Consider the following 21,784-nt stretch of genomic DNA (forward strand, 5'->3'; position numbering starts at 1 on the left):
CACTGTCAACTTCCTAGAGCTCACCATGAACCGGAAACTGAACTGGTAGATAAATACTGTGACTACAAGAGCAAGGAATCCTGTGGCGAATAACTTACCTCCTGACTCCCCAAAGCTTATCCACCATCTGCATGGCACAAGTCAGGAGTGTGATGGAATACTCCACTTACCTGGATAAGTGCAACTCCCAACAACACCCAAGAATCTTAACACCATCCAGGACGAAGCTCCCCCTTCTACAAACATTCACTCCCTTCACCACCAGTGAACAGTGGCAGCCATGTGTACCATCCACAAGATGCACTGCAGAAACTCACCAAGGCTCCTTGCGCAGCACCTTCCAAACCCACAACCACTATCATCTATAAAGACAAGAGCAGCAGATATCTGGGAACACCACCATCTGAAGTTCCTCTCCAAGGCACTCCGCATTCTGACTTGGAAATATATCGCCATTCCTTCACTGTCGCTGGGTCAAAATCCTGAAACTCCCTCCTTAACAGCACTGTGGACAGCACCTCTGGTCTGCAGCAGTTCAAGAAGGCATCTCACCTCAGCTTTTTTGAGGCAACTAAGGGTGGGCAATAAATCCTGGCCAAGCCAGTGACCCCCACATCCCCGTAACTGAATAAAAAAAGATTATACTTCAGTTATACAGGGCATTGATTGCGACCACATTAATACGGTGTACCGTATTGGTCTCTTTATTTAAGGAAGGATGCAAGTGCATTGGAAGCAGTTCAGAGAAAGTTTATTAGACTCATATTTGCAGTCGGCAGATTGTCTTATGAGGAAATGTTGGGCAGGCTAAGTGTGTATCCACTGGCATTTAGAAGAGAGGAGACAATTTAATTGAAGCATGTAAGATCCTGAGAGGTCTTGACAGGGTGGGTCTGGAAAGTCTGTTTGATCTTGTGGGAGAATCTAGAACCAGGGGGTCACTGTTTAAAAATAAGGGGGCGTTCATTTGAGAGGGTTGAGTCTTTGGAACTCTCTTTCCTAAAGGCATTGGAAGCAGAGACTTTGAATATTTTTAAGGCAGAGGTCGCTAGATTCTTGAAAAGCAAGGGGGGTGAAAGGATATTGGAGTATGGTGAGAATGTGGAGTTGATGTTACAATCAGATCAGCTATGATATTATTGAATGGTGAAGCAGGTTTGAGAAACGGAGTGGCCTCCTGCTTCTAATTTATTAGTAACATTTAAGAGGCATCTGAATGGGTGCATGAATAGGGAGGAAATAGAGGGATACGGACCGAATAAGGGCAGAAGGTTTTTATTTTAGTTAGGGCATCATGATTGTCACAGGCTTGGAGGGGCGAAGAACCTGTTGCTTTTAAATCCCAGATATTTAATAGCTTACCTATGTATTCTAAGAGTCCTTCCTGTTTATTTCCTTTGTTCCCATTTATTTTATGTTTATTATTTTGGTCCATAGACCCATAATCGGAATGTCCCTTTAAACAGAAGATTCAAGATTGAAGCAACCTGCTTGTCAGAACACTGTTCCCAGGTTTTGTTTTTAGCCAGACTCCTTGGCACTGAGTGGATCTTAGGAACTAGGTTTTGGAGGGAGCCAGATCGAGTGGTTGGCTGGTAAGTGTTCTGCCTGACAACAGCCAGTGATTGGTTCCTGCGGCATGCTTTTTGAGAGAACTGGGCAGAAGCGTTTACACCTTGGGATTTAGAGGTACGCTCTCTATCTCTCTCCTGCTTGCTGAAGTGAAAGAACTGCTTCATTGTTCTGAAAGCAGTGAGTGCCCAGCACATCTTTTACTGTGAACGTGGAACACTGCTGAGTCTGCAGAGAAGATAGACAACCATGCCAGAGAAAACCATCTCAAGCGTAGACGGTGGAAGTATCAAAATAAAAGCTGAACCTCGGAAAGGTACTAACCGGAAATCATCCCAGTGCATCAAAGATCTTCATCTCACGGGCAGCACGGTGGTGCAGTGGGTTAGCCCTGCAACCTCATGGCGCCGAAGTCCCAGGTTCGATCCCTGCTCTGGGTCACTGTCCGTGTGGAGTTTGCACATTCTCCCTGTGTTTGCGTGGGTTTTGCCCCCACAACCCAAAAATGTGCAGGGTAGGTGGATTGGCCATGCTAAATTGCCCCTTAATTAAGAAAAAAAAAATGAAGTGTGTGTGTGTGTGTGTGTGTGTGTGTGTGTGTGTGTGTGTGTGTGTGTGTGTGTGTGTGTGTGTGTGTGTGTGTGTGTGTGTGTGTGTGTGTGTGTGTGTGTGTAACGAGTGGGGACAGTTAGGAAGGGGGCGTTGGGCAAGGAGTATTTGATAGTTACATTTTCTGTCAGTTTAATTATAATACTGTATATAATTAAAGGTTACTTGTGTTCGTAAACTGCAGTTTATTGGGCTTAACCAAGCACCTCCGGTATTTTAAATAAAATCTTATTTCACCTGTGTTGCTGCTCGGGGTCAATTGAGGCTGTAATTGACCGCGCACTAGGGTGTTGTGACAGTATTTTGATTGTTAGATGTGCACCTTTATTGTATTGCCATTGCATCGTTCTGTTGCTACCTGCCTCAGTATAGACAGCACTACTCCTGCAATGGCCTTCCTCCTTCCCTACTGTTACCTCTGGGTTACAGGTGTTGCTAACTTTTGCCTTAGTTTAATTGCTTTGCTCTGTTTTATCACCTTTGCTCTTGAGTCGCCAGCTATCTTTCTGATACCGCCACGTGGTTCAAGTCCAAGTAATGATCAATAATCCAATACACCGCTTAGTAAGAGTTAAATCAAAGCACATTTATTATATACAGTAATCACTACTCATGCATAAATTCTACGTCTAAGCTACTTCCTACAACTAACAGGCCAATACTTAACTTGGAAATGGCCCACCAGGTCAGGGAAATGAATGGCCTTTCGTTCGGGTTCTGAGCCTGCGGGATTCGAAGCTGGTACAGATTGATAGCCAAAGCGCCTATCTCGTTGCGAGCGTTGAAGTAAGACTTACGGGATGTTTTGCGATGGCTGGACCGGTCACTGTCAAGGGTTGGTCTGCGTTGCTGAGTGACCCGGTCAGAAGAAGAAGCAGAAGGGTGCAGGAGGATGCAGAAGGGGTAGTAGAAGGGTCGATTTGAACTTGGACTCTATTCTTATAGTCTCCAGGGGCTTCCTGCCTTTCGGGGCGGACCCTGTACCTGGTTCCAAGTGATTGGACTTTGTCCCAATCACTTGGTTCGATATTCTCCAATGCTGGAGCGATTCCTTGGTCGATGGGCGGTCTTGAGGTGATCTTTCACCTCCCTTTGTGTAGGCTTCTGCTGGTGCTGACGAGTCTGGGTTGGCTTTGTGCGTCTAAAATGTTGCACATTGTTCCTGGGGATTGCTCATTAGTATGCAGATGGCTGGTGTTTTGTTGTGCTGATGGTTACTGGTATCGATATTGTCTGGCCTCCCCAGAGGTGAATACACAGTCTACCTGTAGCTTCTTGTTTTAGTCCTGTTGGCTGATTTTCCCATCATCCTTTGCCGTTCGCCATTTTAAATCGGGGTTAGCCATTCTAAATCGGGAGTTAGCCATTTTAACTGGCTACACAGGAAACCTGTATCCTCAGCATTCGTGTCAAACTCCTTTTCCTCAATACATTTTTGCCCCTCAGCATTATTATCTATAGCATTGGTTCAGTTTCCATATCTATGCCAATCCCATATAGCGGTACCTTTCCTTTCCTTTCTGTTGCTGCTTTGTCTGATTGCCTGTCCAAAATGAAATAATAGATAAGCTAGAACTTTTTTCAGCTAAAGATTGGTGAGACAACAACCTCTCCCCAGTTGCTCATAGGCTGACTCAAGGCGTAACCTCTGTTCTTCTTCAACCAAAAATGAGTTCCAAAATTCACATCTCTTTGATAATTAAATCTGCCTGTTTCCACATTGATCTTTTATTGGTGTCTGTCACCACGTCAGTTGCAGCAGTTCTGCATTCTCACTTCCTAAATTCCATTCTAGAACCTTGCAACTTATCCAAATTTCAGTTAGCTGTCATTCTGCCCATCCATGTTGACTGAACCTTCAAACACCCTGCCCTTGCACTCTGGAGTTCTTACCTTAAATTTATTTGCCTGAATGCATCTCCCTTTTCAAAAGCATTGCCTCAATCTAAACCCACCTCATTGACCTCCCCTAATCAGCATCCCCAATTCTTCTCTTTCCTGCTTGGTGTCTTGATATCTTCACCCCATCTCCTTTATGAAGCAACTTTGGATGTTTTGCTGGGTTGCAAGTACCGTGTAAGTGGTGTGAGACCAAATTGATTACTGTAATTTAGTACGGTCGCAGCTGACCTATTACATTTGAATGTCAGGAATTTCACCGCTAGTCCCATACTATGTTTAAAATATTCTTCTAATATGAAAGAGAATGCTGAACCTAAAGATTCCATATCCAAGATAGTAGTTGATTCAGAACCCACATGATTTATAAAACTGTCCTTATGAATGCAGTTACAGTAAATTGATGTTTTTCAGCAAAAGGCTGGAAAGATCTGTGAAAAATAAATCTTGGAGGATCAAATACTTCTGTGACAATTTTAAAAAAAATGTTGTATGCCTTTCAAGTTGTTCACACAAGCTGTGGAGTTGTGGGTCTTAATGCATGTTTTCTTTTAAGTCTATATTGCAACATATTTCTACAGGTCTGTACGGCATTGGATGGAATTGATAAGATAGTTTAACCTATCCAGAGTTGATGGGGATGATGGAGATTATGTTGTACTTTCTCGGTCACTGAATGCCCGATGAAAAGAGACTAAATTAAATTTCCAAAATGGGGGTAGAAGATGTGAATGAGAGAACCTTCAAGATCAAAATATCCATGAAACAAGAGATATAATCAAAAGTATGTTTCCAGTCATTGTAAAAGATATTTCTCTGTTTAATCTACTAATATTTATATATACGTGTGTGTATATTTTCAGGTAAGACAGGCAACGAATCAGATTGTTATGAACTGTGCTGATATAGACATCATAACAGCGTCATATGTCCCCGAAGGTGCTGAAGGTAAGAGTGATTTATTCCAGCTTTATTTTCAATCCCCAAAAATATACCACATCTATCCAGCATAAGCATTGTTATGTAAGCCAGCTGTATAATTATTCCAAACATTTAGTTGTCTATCCATTTTATGTAAAGTTGATGAGCGTTTTTTCAATTTAAAGAACTTTACTATTGTATTTTCAAATTCATCACTTTAAACATTCGCTCCCTACATCACCGGCACACGGTGATAGCGTTGTGTACCATATGCAAGATACACTGCAGCAACTCGCCAAGACCCCTTTGACAGCATCTTCAAAATTTGCAACCTTTACCATCTGGACGAACAAGAGCAGCAAATAATGAGAACGCCACCACCTGCAAACGCCCTACCAAGGCACGTCCATTCTCACTTGGACGTATGTCACTGTTCCTTCACTGTCATTGGATCAAATTCCTGGAACTCCCTCCCTAACAGCATTGTGGATGTATCTACACCAGATGGACTGTGGTGGTTCAAGAACGCAGCTCACCACGACCTTCTCGCAGTCTGTTAAGGATTGGCAATCAATGCTGGCCTTGCCAGTGATGTACTCTTCCAAGAGCGAATAGAAAATATCGCTCCACAGTCATCCAACGTTTAGTATCTAGATAAATCTTTCATGAGTTTATTTTAAACTAAGTATTTTCAAAATTGGATCTAGCTGCAATTGGATGTAATTGTATAGCTAGGTTTGGCCAATGTTAAGTCTGACGTTGCGACTATCCTTTCCTTATCAGTGGTACCATTATTAGTAATTCTGCTTTTGGATGTGTCTAGGTGCTTCACAGAGCACTATAAAATATGACTGAGCCACATGCAACGATATTGGGTAGACTTTAATGGAGCCTTTTGGAGCGGGCATGATGGTGTGCGGTGCTGGAGAAATCTGGCAGGAGGCCTATTCTTGGTGGCAGGCACCCTTGGGTTTGTCTGTAGCCTTGGGGGCGTGAAGGGGAGAGCAATCCCACCCAGCTGGACAACAGTGGAGAGACATTAAAGGAGGATGCTGTGGTCAACCCCTGTCGAATGCTACAGACATGCTATGGGCATATCAAATATGATTTGTGACCTGAGAAAAGCTGTTTTGGTGCCATGAAAGAGTAGAAACCTCATTGGATGGATTCAAATGTGGAGTTCCTAGAAAGATGTGCATTGATTTGGAGTCAATAACATGTTCACGAACTTTGGGGAGGAAAGGGAGGTTGAAAGATAAGGCAGTGGTTTGCAAGGTTGGTTTTAATCAAGGGTTTTTATTTTGAAGAAAGGGTGATGATGGAAATTTTTGAGGAGAGAGAACACCTGAAAGAGAGCACTGTTAAATGTATCAGGTGATATGAGGACCAGGAGGAGAAGTTTGCTGGTCAGCAGTAAGCAGAATAGGACTGAGGAAGTAGGAGATGGATCTCATGGTCACAATGAGCTTGGAATCGGCATGTTGGTAAATGGGAAAGATACTGGAGAAAGATTCATTTCAAGGCTAGAGTAGAGAGGAACTTTAGCAGAAGTTTGGCTCTGTGATCAGATAGTCTTGATCTTAGTGACCAGGAAGTCCATAAACTACTTGCACTTATTGTTGGAGGTGAGGGAGGAGGAGATGGGTTCAAGAAGATGGTTTGCAGTGCTTAAAAGAAACTGGTGGTTACCTTTGCAGGATGATCCTGGAATATTGAGCCCTATCCACCTCCAAGGGCTGGGAGAATGCCCCATCTCCCAGCAGCTTAAACATGTCTGCGATGTATGCCCCAGTGTCCGTTCCTTCGGACCCCTCCGGGAGCCCAACGATTCTTCGGTTCTACCGGCGGGACCTATTTTCTAGGTCCTCCACCTTTTCCAGGAGCTTCTTCTGCTGGTCCCTCAGCATCCCCACCTCAAGCTCCACCGCAGCCTGATGTTCCTCCTGCTCAGCCAGCGCCTTCTCCACCCTCTGGATCGCCCAATCCTGGGCGTCCAATCTATGCTCCAACCGCTCAATCGACTCTTTATCGGGTCCAAGCAGTTCCGTTTCTGCGTAGCAAAGCCTTCCTGAATGACTTGCATCAGCTGCTCCATGGACTGCTGGGTTGACAAGCCAGAGGTCCGAACCTCCGCCATGCTGTCTTCTGTTGCAACTACAGCCCAAGTCTTCTCTATCTTTTTGTTTCTGCCCTTACAAACACTTCTAGTCCTTCTCTCCATGCACCGAAGTGGGAATTCAGTAAACAATTGCCACTAACATCCGTTTAACAATTCCAGTCCGGTAGAAAAACGGGGGAAAGGCCCAAAAGTCCGACCAGAGCGGGAGCCACCAAATGTGCGACTTATTCCTCCACAGCCACCGGATGTCTTCCTGCCCTTATTTAACCAAAAATTGCTCCTGGGACCAGGCAATAAATTCTAAAAAATCAACCCTGGTGCAGGAGCCACCCAATCTGCGACCTCCTCCTTCATGCCGCCACTAGAAGTCGGGTTTCTTTGTTAGTTGTGTGACAATTTGAATGGAGAACTTGTATGATGCTGATGTATCTCCATGAAATAAGGAACTCATCATATCATACCTTATAATCTGATAACCGTACTTGATTCCAGCATTACTGCTGCCATGGGAGTGTATTTGAACATGTGGCTGCAGTTGCCATGGCAAATGCTAAAACCAGACATTAGTTTCAAAATTGAATTGGAACTAAAAGCAATAATTGCTGATAACAGCAGCGGCTATAAACATTTTTTTTGAGTCCTGAATTTTTTTTTTTTGCACCTGTCCATGCACGACGTTGTTCGATACATACATCTCCCAAAATGTGTGGCTTTGCATTTTTCTAATACCAGCTTTAGAAAACTGGAGCAAAGGGGTATGCAGGGTGTTTATCCACTGGTGTTGGTAACCAAACAAATTATAAACTTTATTTTTATTTTTTTCTCCTGGTAAATTATTCCCTGCAGCTCCAGTATGTCTAATTTGCACTTCAACTACTAAGGGAGTGAGTGAATTGTCTGCTGCCCATTCCATCTGTAGCTGGATATGAGAAATATGTCTCCCACTCCTTTGCAGAGAGTTGATTAAGCTTCTCTTTGGCATCTAGCCATTTGGTGTGACTCTAGCCATTTGGTGTGACTTGATTTCAGCTCAGCTCTTGATCTTTTTTTTTAACTGATTGTTAATGGTACCATTCTGGCACTTTGCTGTGTAGGGATGTTGATGAGTCATTTGAACCCTCTTGAAAATTCAAGAGACAAGCAGCAGCCCCCCCTCCCCACCATAGATGTTTGGAAAACTGCATTAAGTTGATATGTCATTTTAATCGGGGATGTTTAATTGTCTGGGGAATAGAACTTGTTGAAGACATCAGATAGTTTTACAGTTAGCCGCACCCAAGCCCATCAATGCTTTTCTGGCAATATTTAACCCCTGTATGAGAACACATGTTATTTTTAAAACAAAATCTATTCACTACCATTTATCATGCATGATGTGGAGATGCTGGCGTTGGACTGGGGCGGGCACAGTAAGAAGTCTTGCAACACCAGGTTAAAGTCCAACAGGTTTGTTTTGAATCACTGGCTCGAATATCTGGCTGCATCACAGCCTGGTGTGGCAACTGCTCGGCCCAGGACCGCAAGAAACTTCAGAGAGTTGTGAACACAGCCCAGTCCATCACACAAATCTGACTCCCATCCATTGATTCCATCTATATCTCACGTTGCTTGGGGTAAGCGGGCAGCATAATCAAAGACCCCTCCCACCCGCTTACTCATTCTTCCAACTTCTTCCATCGGGCAGGAGATACAAAAGTCTGAGAACAGGCACGAACAGACTCAAAAACAGCTTCTCCCCCGCTGTTACCAGACTCCTAAACGATCCTCTTATGGACTGACCTCATTAACACTACATCCCTGTATGCTTCATCCGATGTCGGTGCTTATGTAGTTACATTGTGTACCTTGTGTTGCCAGAGGATGAGAGGCGACTTAATAGAGATTTATAAGATGATGAGGGGATAAATAGAGTGGACGTTCAGAGACTATTTCCTCGGGTGGATGTAGCTGTTACAAGGGGGCATAACTATAAGGTTCGGGGTGGGAGATATAGGAGGGGATGTCTGAGGTAGGTTCTTTACTCAGAGAGTGGCTAAAGTGTGGAATGGACTGCCTGCTGTGATAGTGGAGTCGGACACTTTAGGAACTTTCAAGCAGTTATTGGATAGGCACATGGAGCACACCAGAATGACAGGGAGTGGGATAGCTTGATCTTGGTTTCAGACAAAGCTCGTCACAACATCGAGGGCCGAAGGGCCTGTCTGTGCTGTACTGTTCTATGTTCTATTATGTATTTTCTTTTATTTCCTTTACATTTCATGTACTTAATGATCTGTTGAGCTGCTCGCAGAAAAATACTTTTCACTGTACCTCGGTACACGTGACAATAAACCAATCCAACTAGCTTTCAGAGTGCAACTACTTCCTCACCTGAGTGTTAAATATACATGATTTCTGTGTTACTATAAACATTCTATTATCTTCTGTGGAACTTTTTCATACCTTTTGTTTTCCTGGATTGCTTTTAGAATTTGATCCAACCAAGTAAGCAGATTTTCACAATTGGTGCTGTCTTTAGGCGGTGGTTAGATGATTCCATTTAATACTGTGTTAGAACAACTCATCTGGGGTTACAGCTTTTGTAGGTTAATCCGGATAGAATTGTTGAGTCTCTGCCAGTTAGTGTTGAGACAAAAACAGGTTCATGCAATGGATCTGCTTCACAGACAATTGGGCAGGAATAGCAAACTAGCACAGAATAGCTGCAATCAAGGAACTCCGATGATATCGGGGCTGGTTTAGCACACTGGGCTAAATTGCTGGCTTTTAAAGCAGACCAAGGCAGGCCAGCAGCACGGTTCGATTCCCGTACCAGCCTCCCCGAACAGGCGCCGGAATGTGGTGACTAGGGGCTTTTCACAGTAACTTCATTGAAGCCTACTCGTGACAATAAGCGATTTTCATTTCATTTCATTTTCATATCATCGGCTGTTAGAATTAAGCTTTATAAAATCAGCTGACCCCTGAATTTGAGAGACACTTTGTGCTGCAGTGCAAACCAGGTGTGCAATTTCAGGTCCCATGTAAGAATTTCCGTTTAAATCAAATACATTTACTGTGAGTTGTGTTTCCCTTGGGGCTTATAACATAGATACCAAATGGGAACAGCGCTCAGGCAGACTTTAATATTAAGCATTCACGCTTGAGAACATTTTATTCTATAAAAAGCTTTTTGACCCCTGTCAGTAAAACAGATTTTGAATATGGAAAGGTTTTGAGCACTTGGGGATGTTGAAGGATTGGATTGAGCTTGGAGAACAGAGAAAATCATGATCCTGGCTTAGTGCTGAAAGTTATGATGAGATGCATGCAGATTTAAATGAAAGTTAAATAATGTGCATGCTGGAAATTTGAAATGAAAACAGAAGATGCTGGAAAAGCTCAGCTTGTCTGGCAGCATTTGTGGAGCGAGAAACGGTTTAACATTTCTAGTCTGTGTGACTTCAGAGCTAAAGAGAGGGATAAATGTAATGTATTTTATACTGATGTGGAGATGCCGGCGTTGGACTGGGATGAGCACAGTAAGAAATCTTACAACACCAGGTTAAAATCTAACAGGTTTGTTTTGAATCACTAGCTTTAGGAGCACAGCTCCTTCCTCAGGAGAATGAAGAGGTGGGTTCCAGAAACATCTGGAGTCTCTCACCCTCTCCAATTCCTAACAGATGTCACATTATGGATAATATTGTGAACCTCACAGAAGCTGCCCTCGGTGTGTTGTGGCAGGCCAGGCGGCCAGACGCCGGAGAAGGCAGCGGCAGTAGCACCGACAGACGTTCGTGGCAGCGGCCCATGCGCAGGGCCCCACCCACAACCCGAGGACGCGGCTGCCAATCAGGCTGGGGAGGCCGGTGATGCCCCTAGGTGTGTAGGTGTCACTGGTCTTTCAAACCGATGTCATACAACATGTGTCGCAGGAGGATCTGCCTCAACAAGAGATGGTGCGGCATTTGTGCCATGTCCTTGCGGACCTGGCACCACGTAGAGGAGGATACCCGTCCCCATGAAGTCACGCATGCTCTTGTTTGCTCAGGCAGCTGACTACACAAACTTTGACCTGGACCAAGCCAAACCGGATTCTCCGCCATCGCTGGGATGTCCCAGGTACAGGGAGTAATAGATGGCATGCATGTCGCATTGTGCACACAGGGCAGTCCGGGAGTGCCCTTCATTAACAGGAAGGGGTTCCACACCCTGAACGTCCGTGAGACCACCACCGGAAGATCATGGATGTGTGTGCTTGCTTTCCGGGGAGTGTGGACGATAGCTACATCCTGGGGAAGTCGGAGATCTCTGGCATATTCGAGGGACACCACAGGGTGACTGGTTGGCTCTTGACTCTTAGGTCCTGGCTAATGACGCCAGTACAGAGGCCGGAGACTGATGTGGAGATCCAATGTGACGAGGCCCATGTAGCCACCCGAGTTGTCATTGAGCGGTGCATCGGACTGCTTAAAATGCAGTTACGATGGCTCGACCAGTCTACCATGAGGGACCTTGTCAAAGGCCTTACTGAAGTCCATATAGACAACATCCACAGCCCTACCTGCATCAATTATCTTTGTGACCTCTTCGGAAAACTCTATCAAGTTAGTGAGACACGACCTCCCCTTCACAAAACCATGCTGCCTCTCGCTAATATGTCCATTTGCTTCCAAATGGGAGTATATCCTGTCTCGAAGAATTCTCTCCAGTAATTTCCCTACCACTGACGTAAGGCTCACCGGCCTGTAGTTCCCTGGATTATCGTTGCTACCCTTCTTAAACAAAGGAACAACATTGGCTATTCTCCAGTCCTCTGGGACATCACCTGAAGACAGTGAGGATCCAAAGATTTCTGCCCCGTCCACAAGTAAATGCAGCAGAGCTCTCTACTGATGCTGTTATCTCAGGACCTGGGTTGTAATTTAAAAGTGAACTCCGTTCGAGGAAAATACTAAAATAAATTATGAAGACAGAAGTGACTCCTATATTGCTCATCCACATGCTGCCCCTCTGTGACATGCTCCGAAGACGCATGCAGGGTGGTGATACTCGGCACTGCCTTTCCACCATTTCTCGTGACTCTTACACTGCTGTCAATCTGCTGATGTAATACGTACATAGAACAGCGCAGCACAGTACAGGCCCTTCAGCCCACGATGTTGTGCCGACCATTTATCCTAATCTAAGATTAACCTAACCTACACTCCTTCAATTTACTGCTGTCCATGTGCCTGTCTAAGAGCCGCGTAAATGTTCCTAATGACTCTGACTCCACCACCTCTGCTGGCAGTGCATTCCCCACACCCACCACTCTGTGTAAAGAATTTACCTCTGACATCTCCCCTATACCTGCCTCCAATCACCTTAAAATTATGTCCCCTTGTGACAGCCATTTCTATCCTGGGGAAAAGTCTCTGGCTATCCACTCTATCCATGCCTCTCATCACCTTGTACACCTCTATCAAGTCACCTCTCTGCCTTCTTTGCTTCAGTGAGAAAAGCTCTAACTCCCTCAACCTTTCTTCATAAGACATGCCCTCCAGTCCAGGCAGCATCCTGGTAAATCTCCTCTGTACCCTCTCCATAGCATCCACATCCTTCCTATAATGAGGCGACCAGAACTGGACACAATATTCCAAGTGTGGTCTAACCAGGGTTTTATAAAGCTGCAGCAAAACCTCGCGGCCCTTAAACTCAATCCCCCTGTTAATGAAAGCCAACACATCATACGCCTTCTTAACAACCCTATCAACCTGGGTGGCAACTTTGAGGGATCTATGTACGTGGACCCCAAGATCCCTCTGTTCCTCCACACTTCCAAGAATCCTGCCTTTAACCCTGTATTCAGCATTCAAATTCGACCTTCCAAAATGAATCACTTCACATTTATCTAGGTTGAACTCCATCTGCCACTTCTCAGCCCAGCTCTGCATCCTGTCAATGTCCTGTTGTAACCTGCAACAACCCTCAACAGTATCTACAACTCCACCAACCTCATCCAAGTCATTTATAAAACCACAAAGAGCAGAGGTCCCAGAACAGATCCTTGCGGGACACCACTGGTCACCGACTTCCAGGCTTGTCCTGCTCTTTCGCTTCCAACCTAACTCCCTAAAATCACTTTTTAGATCCTCATCCCTTTTCTTAGCTATGTCGTTGGTGCCTATGTGCACCATGACTTCTGGTTGCTCACCCTCCCCTTTAAGAATGCTGTAGACTCGATCCAAGACATCCCTGGCATCCGGGAGGCAACATACCTTCCGGGAGTCTCGATCGCAACCACAAAATCTCCTATCCATTCCCCTAACCATTGAGTCTCCTATCACTATTGCTTTTCTATTCTCCCCCCTTCCCTTCTGAGCCACAGAGCCAGACTCCGTGCCAGAGACCGGCTGCTCGGGCCTTCCCCCGGTAGGCCCCCACACACAAACAGCATCCAAAACGGTATACTTGTTTTGAAGGGGAATGGCCACGAGGGATCCCTGCACTGTCTGTCCGTTTGTTTTCCTTCCCCTGACTGTAACCCGGCTACTCTTGTCCTGTACCTTGAGTGTGGCTACCCCCCTGTAACTCTTCTCTATTACCCCCTCTGCCTCCCGGATGATCTGAAGTTGCTCCAGCTCCAGTTCCCTAACACGATCTCTGAGGAGCTGGAGTTGGGTGCACTTCCTGCAGGTATAGTCAGCGGGGACACCAGTGGTATCCCTCACCACCCACATACTACAGGAGGGGCATGCAACTGCCCTAGCCTCCATCTCCTCTTACCTTACAGAATGCAGCTGCCCTGTGGACCAACTGGAACTCCGCCCTCTGACTCTGCTCCCAGTCAGCTGCACTCTCTGTAAACTCCCGGCTCCCTTCTCGCTCTTTGAGGAAATGTAGGAAATGAAATGAAAGGAGCACCGTACTCCCTCAGTCACCAAACTCTCACTATAGCACTCAAATGCACCCAAATTCAGCACTCAGTGCAAACAAAGTCTGCACTGTAGCTGGCTCATCTTTATACTGTGACTCTCGCCTTTGAAACTGGCCTAACCCAATTAACTAATTAACAAACTCCAGCTGCAAGTAGCTACAAGTAGAACATTTGTTTAAAGCTGATTGAAAATTTACCTTCTTCGAAACTAAACAGCAACTTTTAAGTTAATTAGCTAAATAAAAGAAAGACTAGACTTTAGATAAAAATGACTTCTGGTCATTTTTACTTCAGGTTCGATCCCAGCCCTGGGTCACTGTCCGTGTGGAGTTTGTACATTCTCCCCGTGTTTGCTTGGTTTTGCCTCCACAGATGTGCAGGGTAGGTGGATTGGCTATGCCAAATTGTCCCTTAATTGGGAAAAAATGAATTGGGTACTCTAAATTTATTGTTTAAAAAGATACTACTATTTCCACTTCCCCAATACCATCAATCCTCATCCGAATTCAGCTTATCTGATGTTGAAACACATCGACCCCTCCAGGCCTACACCAAATTTGCTTCTAATCCTCTACCTACAATGGTTCCTAATCCATCAATGCTCGAAATTCCAAGCCTTATGCTTAAATCTCTTTGATAGCCATGTTCCAATGTACCTTTTATAACCTCCTTCAGCTCTACAATCCTCTGAAACTTTGGCCCCTTGTACACCCACCACTCTCTTCGGCTCACCATTTACAGGCAATGTGTCTTAGTGATAATGTCACTGAACTTGTAATCCAGAGGCCCAGGCTAATATCGCTGAGACATGGGTTCAAGTCCTACCATGGCAGCTGGTGAAATTTTAAATTTTGTCGATAAATTTTGAATATAAAGCTAGACCCAGGAATGGTGACCATGGCAATTCTCATCGGTGGGTGTAAAAACGAATCTGGTTCACCAGTGCCGTTGGCCGTTTCTGTTTCTCTGCATTCCATTTTTCCTAGAAGTACAGTGTGATGGTGTATTTAGAATTTAATTTTAACCAGGAGGAAGTTTTTTTTTTTACAAACTGGAATTTATGTACACGCTCCAGATTGGTTACATTAGCAGCAACTGTAGATGTCACGGGAGTAACAGGAATATGTGTAGCAGATTAAAGTTATTTACGATTCTGACATGTTCAGGAAGGGAAGCTCAAACTTAATGCTCTTCTTGTATAGGATGATTAAGATAAGAGTTCCTTTATTGGAGAAAGGAAGTAAATAAAATAAATTGGCTATCGTTGAAATTGCTACATAAAAGTCATGTTTTCTTTGACCCGTAAATCCTCTCTGACACCTAACCACAAAATTGTGCTCTTGCAATTTTGGCCAATTGCATATCTCCAGTTTTCATTGTTCCATCATTGGCATCATACCGTCAGCTGCTTAGAACCTGAGCACGCTCTCCTCTTTTTAAGTTGCTGTTTAAAACTTACCTCTTTGACCAAACATCCTGCCCTAATAGCTCCTTGCATGACTAAGTAGCAAATTTTGCTCGGTAACGCTCCTGTGCAACTGCTTGGTACATTTTACTACAATGAAGATGACATATAAATGTAAGTTGCTGCTTAGCTTGGTCTAAATTTTACATCCAGCCATTGATCAAATGGAAGTCTTATGCTGCTGAATGTTCTCTGCATGGTGAATATCAGCTTGATTACTGTATCATTGATTCTGCTGCAGACATTCTTCAGGACTTGTCCGTCACCATTCCCTGGACTACTTTGGACAAGTCTCTCGAATTTCTGTTGCCACCATGTTCCCTTATTTACGCAGCTGTGCAGCAACCTAAAGGTTCCTCTGCAGGCTGCATTACGGTCAGTCCCTTTAAGTTACTGTGTGTGAAAGATCACGCAAAATGTTTAAAGGAAGTAAACAAATTATTACCCACGCTCTATATAAAAAGTTGCTAGTTCTGCCTGTAGTTGTTGTTCCAACTTCCTTGTCTTCACTGAATCCTATAGATTCCCCCTTTACTTTCACCAGATGCACTAGCGTCCAATGCGAACATTGCTAGACTTGAGAATCAACTTCTGCCAGCTCAGTCAACTCTGATTGACTCTCTGATCTATGAGGTAATAAGCTCAGCATCTCAATGATGCGCTGCCCCATAATTGGCTCCTCAATTCACTCTCTCCTGAGCTGTCTCTGAACCTAGAAATTGATTTGTATATGTTGCAGTCTGATGTCACACAGGTCAGTCCTAAGTATGTTGTTATTCCCTAAAAAGCCAAATGAAGCGTTTACAACTCTGCTCATGAGAAGTTAGCTTAGTTGTCCTATTTCCCCCCCCCACTAATCTCACTGTCCAGTATTTTTTTTCTTGGGCTGAATCTTGGGATAGAATTACTTTCTTCCACTCTGGTTTGATGGACACTCAGATGACTGATATGTTCAATATACGATCTGCAGACTCTGCCACAGCCGGGGCAGATGGTGCTTGAAGTGTCTGGCAGATATGTGTGCTCTCTGACACCTTTATTTTGCCTCTGCATGTTCCTGATGGAATTTTGCTGCCTTCCTAATGAACTGTCTCCATTTTGGTCATTCACAAGCCAGGGACCATGGAATATAATAATGTGGGAAAATTGTTAAATTGTCCATTTTGGCAGGTGGGGAAAAAAAGAAGCATATTATCCAAATGGTGTTAAATTACAGAGCTCTGAGATGCCGAGGGATCTGCGTGTCCTAGTGCGAGTCACAAAAAGGTACAGCATGTCGAGAGGTTATGCTTTAGCTATCAAGGGCATTGGTGAAACCACATCTGGAATACTGTGTACAGTATTGTTCTCATTTAAGGAAGGATGTAAATGCATTGGCAACAGTTCAGAGAAAGTCTACTACACTAATAACTGGAATGGGCAGGTTGTCTTATGAGGGAAGGTTGCAGAGGCTAAGCTTGCATCCATTGGAATTTAGAAGAGTAAGAGATGACTTGATTGAAACATGCAAGATCCCAAGCGAGTGTTAACAGTGGGTGTGGAAAGGAAATTTCCTCTTGTGGGAGAATCTAGAACTAAGCGTCACTGTTTAAAAATAGGAGATTGGCCATTTAAATTTTTTTTTCTGAGAGTCATAAGTCTTTCTTCAACAGGTGGTTGAAGCAGTCTTTGAATATTTTTAAGGTAGAGCTAGATAGCTTATTGAAAAGCAAATAATCTCCCCAAACAGGCGCCGAATGTGGCGACTAGGGGCTTTTCATTGAAGCCTACTTGTGACAATAAGCGATTATTATTATTATTATTATTATTATTATTATTATTATTATTATTATTATTATTATTATTATTATTATTATTATTATTGTGGGTAGATGGGAATGTGGTGTTGAGGTTACATTCAGATCAGCCATGGTCTAATTTAACGGTGGAGCAGGCTCATGGAGCAGACTGGCCTACTTCTCCTAATTCGTATGTTCATATGGACTTGCATGAGTTGATGGTGATGTTTGACCTTTTCAGAGAGCTTTGAGGATACCCCTAAAGCATTTCCGCTGTCGTCCTGGGAGTCTTCTGCTGCGACTGAGTGCTGAAAAGAGCAGCTGCTTTGCAAATCAGGCATACAAAAGACATGGCCTGCCCAGTGGTTTTGATTGATTAGCACTTCTGTCCAGTATACCTGCTGGAGGGCTCACCTTACCTCACCCCTTAGACTGATTGACAGATCACCAATCACCACCCCTTCGCAGGTTCCTCCAGATTGTTGTTCACTTATGCACAAAGCTCAGGCCATCTACATCAGGCTTTACTTTTGCAAAAGCCAACTACTCGAGGATCATTGTGGATAATAAATATGCCGACCGTTTTGCTTTATTTGGCCCACCCCCAGTCTCCACTAAACTGCTGACCATTTGACTTAGTTTCTTGCCCCTGCTGGCTGATATGGTTTTTAAAAAAATATATTTTATTAAAGTTTTCAAACACAATTTTTTCCCTTACAAATCAACAAAAATGGTAGCATGATACCTGCTATATAACATTGTTTAAATAATATAGTAAACTAACCAAATAACACTAAGTAATGCTCCCCCACCCCCTCTCCCCATCTAGAACACAAACAATTTACCCCCCCACCCCCCGCTCCCTGGGCTGCTGCTGCTGGCTATCTATCTTCCCCCTAACGTTCCGCTAGATAGTTGAGGAATGGTTGCCACTGCCTGGTGAACCCTTGAGCCGATCCTCTCAGCGCAAACTTCATCCTCTCCAGTTTTATGAACCCCGCCATATCGTTTATCCAGGTCTCCAGGCCGGGGGGTTTCGCTTCCTTCCACATGAGTAAAATCCTACGCCAGGCTACTAGGGACGCAAAGGCCACAGCATCGGCCTCTTTCGTCTCCTGCACTCCCGGCTCATCCGCTACTCCAAATATAGCTAGCCCCCAGCCTGGCTTGACGCGGACCTTCACCACCTTCGAGATCACTCCCGTCACTCCCCTCTAATACCCCTCCAGTGCCAGACACGACCAAAACATATGTGTGTGGTTCGCCGGGCTTCCCCCGCACCTCCCACACTTGTCCTCCACTCCGAAGAACCTGCTCAACCTTGCTCCCGTTATGTGTGCTCTATGCAGCACCTTAAATTGGATCAGCTAAGCCTGGCACACGAGGAAGAGGAATTTACCCTGCTTAGGGCATCAGCCCACAAACCCACCTCAATCTCCTCCCCGAGCTCCTCTTCCCATTTTCCCTTCAGTTCGTCCACCAGCTCCTCCCCCTCTTCTCTCATCTCCCGGTATATCTCGGACACTTTGCCCTCCCTGACCCACACCCCCGAAAGCCCCTGTCCTGGATCCCCTGTGTCGGGAGCAGCGGAAATTCCCTCACCAGTTGTCTTGTGAACGCTCTCACCTGCATATACCTAAAGGTATTTCCCAGGGGCAGCCCATACTTTTCCTCAAGTGCTCCCAAACTCGCAAACGTTCCATCTATAAATAGGTCTCCCACTCTCCTGATTCCTGCCCGGTACCAGCTCTGGAATCCTCCGCCCAGCCTCCCTGGGGCAAACCTATGGTTGTTCCTGATCGGGGACCACACCGAGGCTCCCAGCACACCCCTCTGTCGCCTCCATTGCCCCCAGATGCTTAATGTTGCCGCCACCACTGGGTTCGTGGTAAACTTTTTTGGGGAGAGCGGTAATGGCGCCGTCACCAGCGCCTTCAAGCTCGTCCCTTTGCAGGACTTCATCTCCAACCTTTTCCACGCCGCTCCCTCTCCCTCTATCATCCATTTACGAATCATCGCCACGTTGGCAGCCCAATAGTAGTCGCCCAAATTCGGCAACGCCAGTCCCCCTCTGTCTCTGCTACGTTGTAAGAACCCCCTCCTTACCCTCGGGGCCTTCTCTGCCCACACGAAGCTCGTGATGCTCCTATCTATTTTTTTAAAGAAGGCCTTAGTGATCAGTATAGGGAGACATTGGAACACAGATAGGAACCTCGGGAGGACCATCATCTTAATTGCCTGTACTCTGCCCGCCAGTGACAGCGGCTGCATGTCCCACCTTTTGAAATCCTCTTCCATTTGTTCCACCAGCCGTGTCAGATTGAGTCTGTGTAAGGTTCCCCAGCTCCTGGCTATCTGAATCCCCAGGTATCGGAAGTTTCTTTCCACTCTCCTTAGCGGTAGGCCATCTATCCCTCTACTCTGGTCCCCAGGGTGTAGCACAAAAAGCTCACTCTTTCTCATGTTAAGCCTATATCCCAAGAAATCTCCAAACTCCCTCAATATCTGCATGACCTCTGTCATCCCCCCCACTGGATCCGTCACATACAGCAGTAGGTCATCCGCAGAGAGTGACACTCTGTGTTCCTCTCCCCCTCTAACCACCCCTCTCCATTTTCTGGAGTCTCTCAGCGCTATGGCCAGTGGTTCAATTGCCAGCGCGAACAGTAATGGGGACAGCGGGCATCCCTGTCTTGTTCCCCTGTGTAGTCTAAAATACTCCGACCTTTGCCGATTTGTGACCACACTTGCCGTTGGGGCCCGATAGAGGAGTTTAACCCAGCTGACAAACCCCTCCCCGAACCTCTTCAGCACCTCCCATAGATACTCCCACTCCACCCTATCAAATGCCTTCTCTGCATCCATTGCCGCCACTATCTCTGCCTTCCCCTCTGCTGGGGGCATCATTATCACCCCTAATAGCCGTCGCACGTTGACATTCAATTGTCTTCCCTTTACGAACCCTGTCTGGTCTTCGTGCATCACCCCCGGGACACAATCCTCCATCCTCGTCGCCAGCACCTTTGCCAGCAACTTAGTGTCCACATTTAGCAATGAGATAGGCCTATAGGACCCGCACTGCAGCGGATCTTTATCTCGCTTCAAGATTAGTGATATCGTCGCCTCCGACATTGTCGGGGGTAGGGTCCCCCCCTTCTCTGGCCTCGTTAAAGGTTCTTACCAGCAGCGGGGCCAACAAGTCCGCATATTTTCTATAGAATTCCACCGGGAACCCATCTGGTCCCGGGGCCTTCCCTGCCTGCATGTTCCTCAGCCCTTTGATCACCTCGTCCACCCCAATTGGCGCCCTCAGGCCTGCCACCTCCTGCTCCTCCACCTTCGGGAACCTCAGTTGGTCCAGAAACTGCTGCATCCCTTCTTTTCCCTCCGGGGGTTGGGACCTATATAGCCTCTCGTAAAAGGTCTTAAACACCTCGTTTATCTTCCCTGCTCTCCGCACCGTGGCTCCCGTTTCATCCCTAACTCCCCCTATCTCCTTCGTCGCTGTCCTCTTTCGCAGCTGGTGGGCCAATAGGCGACTCGCCTTTTCCCCATATTCATATCTCATCCCCTGTGCCTTCCTCCACTGTGCCTCTGCCCTCCCTGTGGTGAGCAGATCGAACTCTGTCTGGAGTCGTCGCCTCTCCCTGTATAGTCCTTCATCCGGGGCCTCCACATATTTTTTATCTACCCTCAAACTCTCTCCCAGTAGTCTTTCCCTTTCTTTGGCCTCCGTTTTCCCCTTGTGAGCCCTGATGGAGATCAACTCTCCCCTGACCACCGCTTTTAGTGCTTCCCATACTACTCCTATTCGGACCTCCCCGTCGTCAATGGCCTCCAGGTATCTTTCGATACATCCCCGCACCCTTCTGCAGACTCCCTCATCCGCCAATAATCCCATATCCAGTCGCCAGAGTGGACGCTGCTCCCTCTCCTCTCCTAGTTCCAGGTCCACCCAGTGTGGGGCATGATCTGAAACAGCTATGGCTGAGTACTCAGTTCCTTCCACCCTCGAAATCAGTGACCTACCCAAAACAAAGAAATCTATCCGGGAATATACCTTATGGACATGGGAGAAAAAGGAGAACTCTTTGGCCAACCCCCCCCCCCCCCCCCCCCCTTATCAGGTTTCCTACCTCCAGGTCCGGGATACTTCCCAGCATCCGCTTCATAAATCCCGCATCATCCCAATTCGGGGCATATACATTAACCAACACGACCTCCATTCCCTGCAGTCTGCCGCTCACCATCACATACCTGCCCCCGCTGTCCGCTACAATGTTCCTAGCCTCGAATGACACCCGTTTCCGCACCAATATGGCCACCCACCTGTTCTTTGCGTCCAGCCCCAAGTGGAACACCTGTCCCACCCATCCTTTCCTTAACCTAACCTGGTCAGCCACCTTCAGGTGCGTCTCCTGAGGCATGGCCACGTCTGCCTTCAGTCCTTTTAAATGCGCGAACACTCGGGCCCTCTTAATCGGCCCATTTAGGCCTCTCACGTTCCACGTGATCAGCCG

General features: G+C 45.9%; 1 protein-coding gene across 2 annotated transcripts in view; it reads left to right on the forward strand.

The window, feature by feature from the left end:
• The window catches only part of npepps (aminopeptidase puromycin sensitive), a 318,075-nt gene that overhangs the window by 116,865 nt on the left and 179,426 nt on the right, over positions 1-21,784 (forward strand). For both annotated transcript variants that reach the window (XR_011937518.1, XM_072487504.1), the window contains exon 2: positions 4,944-5,028. Coding sequence is in view for 1 of the 2 variants with exons in the window: in XM_072487504.1 (XP_072343605.1) it covers positions 4,944-5,028 (85 nt within the window). In the remaining variant the exon portion in view is untranslated. The remainder of the gene's footprint in view (positions 1-4,943; positions 5,029-21,784) is intronic.

Source organism: Scyliorhinus torazame, chromosome 21 (assembly GCF_047496885.1).
Source record: "Scyliorhinus torazame isolate Kashiwa2021f chromosome 21, sScyTor2.1, whole genome shotgun sequence".
NCBI classification, from domain to species: domain Eukaryota; kingdom Metazoa; phylum Chordata; class Chondrichthyes; order Carcharhiniformes; family Scyliorhinidae; genus Scyliorhinus; species Scyliorhinus torazame.